Source organism: Grammomys surdaster, unplaced genomic scaffold, assembly GCF_004785775.1.
Source record: "Grammomys surdaster isolate TR1022 unplaced genomic scaffold, NIH_TR_1.0 100, whole genome shotgun sequence".
Classification (NCBI taxonomy): domain Eukaryota; kingdom Metazoa; phylum Chordata; class Mammalia; order Rodentia; family Muridae; genus Grammomys; species Grammomys surdaster.
This window is the reverse complement of record NW_021604579.1, coordinates 5,399,425-5,403,242: the sequence shown is the minus strand read 5'-3', so window position 1 is coordinate 5,403,242 and position 3,818 is coordinate 5,399,425. Positions and strand designations below refer to the sequence as shown.

Below are 3,818 nucleotides of genomic sequence, written 5' to 3'. Positions count from 1 at the left end.
TTGATGCCGATTTAAAAAAATCATTTCACCCTTCCCTTTCCTCCCTCCAAACTTCCATTTGTCCTTCCATGCTCTTTTAAATTCATGACTTTTTTTTTTTTTTTTTGTAATTTCTTTATACAGCTTATTCTCAGAAATAGACATCAAGGAGAGATCTGCTTTTTGGATTAAATGTAGATTTGAATAATTTTGAACACAGAGAGGGGATGTATGTTTATTCATACATTGTTCGTTAATTGAATATTGTATCTTTTATTTATTTTTTTCTCATTAAAATTAATGGGTCTTTAATGGTTTTGTTTGTTTGTTTTTTGAGAGAGAGTTTCACTGTGTAGTTCAGTCTGGCTAGAAGCATGTTCAGTAGATCTTATTGACCTTGACTTTGTCCCCCTGCCTCAGCCTCCTAACTGGACAGTCTACAGGCTTGCACCACCATGCCCATCTGTAGTGCGCTTTCTTTTTTAAACTCCAACTGTTTCTGTCGAGGCAGGTTCCACTTGATGGTGTAGTGCCATAGTATATCTATCACCTTCTGTACTTCTCTCTCTTAACCTTTGTTTTTCCCATTACCACATGGTACCAGCCCATTTCTCTTTGACCCGTATCACTTTATCTTTTCATTGGTATTAGGTGCATTCATACTGTTTCACATAATTACGATCTGTCTTCAGAACATGTGCATCTTTCTAACTGAAACTCCACCTGTTAAAACAGGTCTCCTTCCTCTTCTTGAGCCCCTCCTAACCAGGCTTCTATAGTCAGTCTTTATGAATTCAACTACTGTAAATAGTGGGATTATATAACATTATACATTTGTGACTGGCTTTTCACTATTTCACATATCTTCATAGTTCATTCATGTGTCAGAATTTCATTTCTTTTTAAGGATAAATATATCCTAATATTTATAAATATCACATTTTGTTTATTCAACTAAAATGAAGATTTGGTGGACATTTAGGTTTTTTTAGCTTTTGTGCTGATATGAATGAAGCTGTTATAAATATTATTTATAAATAAATATCTGCTAGACTTCTTGCTTTTGATGATTTGGGATATTTACATTCTTGCTAGATGATTTGTTAATTCTGTGTTTACCTTTTGAAAAGGACTTAATACATTTTGGATCAATTATATAGTAAGAGTGTTTTTAATATTTAAGTGCTATTTAAACTATACTTTAAAATTATGCTTTACTGGAACTCAAAGATCTTATGTCTTACATTCCACTGAATAGTGTTTCCTAAATTCCTAAGCTGCAGAAGGAATTTGTTGTTAACACTAATTTAAATTAGGGAGCACTATGTTGATATTTTCCCCTCTGCTCAGTAACAGTACAACTGCCACTTAAAGCAATGACCTTCTTCCTAAACAGCTGTGGGTTTCTTGAATCTCTTCATGTTCAGACCTGCCCAAGAAAGCCCTAATGACTTATTAGAAACACAATCTGAACAGACAATTGAAATCAAGTAGTAGTCTTTCCCTAGATTACATAATGCCAGGAATAAGATCAGATTTTGTTTCCATGGGGAGGACCTGCATGACTGCTGGAGACTTGAGGGTGCTGTAACTTCCAGCTGGTCTTGATAATAATATGTGAAGTCAACCAATGTTTAAGATTTTTTCTTGCCGGGCGGTGGTGGCACATGCCTTTAATCCCAGCACTTGGGAGGCAGAGGCAGGTGGATTTCTGAGTTCGAGGCCAGCCTGGTCTACAGAGTGAGTTCCAGGACGGCCAGGGCTACACAGAGAAACCCTGTCTCAAAAAACAAAAAACAAAAAAAAAGATTTTTTTCTTTTAAAAATGTTTCCTATAATTTTGCTTCTCAGGGAAGAGGTAAATGACAAGTTGCGGGACATGCCAGATGGTACCTTCTTAGTTCGTGATGCCTCAACAAAAATGCAGGGGGACTATACATTGACCTTGAGGTAAGTGCTTTTCTGCTTCTAGCTGGCGTCCTCCTAGCATGAATATGTAGAGAGTTCTGTATTTTATTTAAATATTTATATATTTTCCATTTTTATTTAATTTACATATGTAATTTTTGCTTTGTTAACATTTTAACTTTGAAATCTCTTTACTGTACATAAAATATTTAAACATAAAATAGTACCTATTTTATTTTTATATTTTAAATATATGTAGCAATAAGTTAAAAAGGCTAAAATTCCTAAATATTAGGGAATAAGGACTATATTATCTTATTCTCGTGCCATAATTAATGAAGGAAAAGTCATGAATGTAGCTTAATTCTCCAAAAGCTCTAGTTTTTCCTAATGTGGGCTTTAGGAAGTGGAACTCAGCATAATTTTGACAGATTAGGATAGGCAGACAATAGAACAGTTCTAGCCTGTGCTCTGTCTTCTATGTGGACAGATTGGCATTTTATAAATGGTAGACCTATGACATTTTATATTTACAAAAATGGGAGATATATATCTATCTCTATCTCTATCTCTATCTATCTATCTATCTATCTATCAATCTATCGATCTATCTATATTTGGTTTTTCAAGACAGGGTTTCTCTGTGTAGCCCTGGCTGTCCTGGAACTCACTCTGTAGACCAGGCTGGCCTCGAACTCAGAAATCCACCTGCCTCTGCCTCTCAAGTGCTGGGATTAAAGGCGTATGCCGCCACTGCCTGGCAGTGTGTAGCCCAGGCTAGCCTTGAACTCATGATCCTCCTGCCTCTGTCTCCTTCAGCAAATCCTACTGGCTTGTGCCACCACAACCGGCGGGACATGTATTAAAAACAGGCCAAGAGCAACTTCGTTAGCTATTTCAACATTTAATTTTAATCATTAGAATTGCATAATTGTAGGCTGGAGAGACAACTCAGTGTTTAAGAGTCGTGTATGTAGAGCTCTGGAGGACCTGATTTTGATGGTTCTTTGAACCCACATCAGGTGGCCCCTAGCTGCCTGTATCTGCAGCTCCAGAAGACCTGATGCCCTCTTCTGACCTCCATAAACACATACGTAGAAAAGGTTAAAATCACCTAGTTGTAATAAAGTTTTGTGATTTGATTGTATAATATTAGTGGTTCATTCACTTACTTAGTCATTAAAAGCTTATACTAGGCAAGAGCTCTACCACTACATCTCTGTTTACATCTTACTGTTTAGCTCTTACTAACCTGGAATCATTATGTAGACCAGGCTGGCCTTGACCTCAAGAGATACCCTTCCCTGCCTCTGCCTCCTTGTACTAGAATGAAAGGATTCAGGGTGTGTATGAGGTATGTGTATGGCCACACAAGCCATCACACACATGTGGAGGTCAGTGGACAACTTTGTGGGTTCAGTTCTCCTTCCACCTTTAATTGGGTACTGTGAAGCAAACCATGTCACCAGGCTTGTGCAGCAAATGCCTGTATCTACAGAGTCATCTCACTGGGCTCCTAGATTTTTTTTTTCCAAGACAGGATTTCTCTGTGTAGTTCTGGCTATTCTGGAACTCACTCTGTAGATCAGACTGCCAGATCCATCTGCCTCTGCTTCCTGAGTGCTTCAATTAAAGGCATGTGCCACCATTCCAAGCTCTAGAAAATGTTCTTAATCTCACTGAGATGGTATTTCGTCCTCAAATTCTTAGTTATACCTACTTAAAAGTAAGTTATTTATGTTATGTTCAAGAGAAAAGCCTATAAATGTATAACTGGGCAGGCTGAAGGGTCAGCAGGTAGGCACTTGCTGCCAGGTCTCATAGTTTGAGTTTGCTATCCAGGACACGCATGTTAGAAGGAGGGGACTGATGACGACAAGTTGTTCCCTTCCCTCACCTCTACACAGACTAAGTAGCATGTAAACACACAC

General features: G+C 37.8%; 1 protein-coding gene across 1 annotated transcript in view; it reads left to right on the top strand.

Moving 5' to 3' along the window:
• The window catches only part of LOC114638534 (phosphatidylinositol 3-kinase regulatory subunit gamma), an 84,177-nt gene that overhangs the window by 46,574 nt on the left and 33,785 nt on the right, over positions 1-3,818 (top strand). Inside the window, exon 3 of the mRNA XM_028787046.1 lies at positions 1,831-1,929. Within this exon, the coding sequence (XP_028642879.1) occupies positions 1,831-1,929 (99 nt within the window). The remainder of the gene's footprint in view (positions 1-1,830; positions 1,930-3,818) is intronic.